This window comes from Penaeus monodon, chromosome 21 (assembly GCF_015228065.2).
Source record: "Penaeus monodon isolate SGIC_2016 chromosome 21, NSTDA_Pmon_1, whole genome shotgun sequence".
Taxonomy (NCBI): Eukaryota; Metazoa; Arthropoda; class Malacostraca; order Decapoda; family Penaeidae; genus Penaeus; species Penaeus monodon.
The window spans coordinates 38,090,552-38,091,117 of NC_051406.1; the positions used below are offsets into that span (position 1 = coordinate 38,090,552).

The window sequence follows — 566 nt, forward strand, 5'->3', positions numbered from 1 at the left end:
CTCTCACTCACTACCCCTTTCACTTGTGCTCCTACCTCTCCTCATCTGCTCTCACCTTCCCTACCTCTCCCTCTCATTCTCACTCTCACTCTCTATCCCTTTCCCTCCCTCCCTTTCCATCTCCTGTCTTCCCTTCTCCCCTCTCTCCTCTTCTCCCCCTCCACTCTCTCTTCTCCCTTCCCTCTTCCTCCCCACCTCCACTCTCTCCACCTCCCTCCTACCCCTCCCTCACTCACGCTCTGTCTCTCCTCTTCCTCCACAGTGTGTGATGGACGACAACTGCCAACTCCCGGACTGCAACTGCGCCTCCACCCAGTCACCCTTCAGCGACCTCCCCCCCGAATTCACGCCCCAGTTCGTCGTTCTCTCCTTCGACGACGCCGTCACCGTCACCAACTACGGCTTCTACTTGAATCTCTTGAATACCTACACGAACCCAAACGGATGTCGCGCCACCATGACGTTCTTCGTGTCGCATCTTTACAACGATTATGCGAAGATGAATGAACTCCATCGCCTGGGCAGCGAGATCGCCGTCCACTCCGTTACGTAAGTGGGGATTTGGT

The 566-nt window shown here is 56.2% G+C and overlaps 1 protein-coding gene across 1 annotated transcript in view; it reads left to right on the plus strand.

Moving 5' to 3' along the window:
* The first annotated feature begins 237 nt into the window (after positions 1 to 237).
* LOC119586463 (chitin deacetylase 7-like) overlaps positions 238 to 566 on the plus strand; it is a 5,609-nt gene continuing 5,280 nt past the window's right edge. The window contains exon 1 of the mRNA XM_037935196.1: positions 238 to 549. Coding sequence (XP_037791124.1) covers positions 269 to 549 — 281 coding nt within the window. The 5' untranslated portion in view covers positions 238 to 268. The remainder of the gene's footprint in view (positions 550 to 566) is intronic.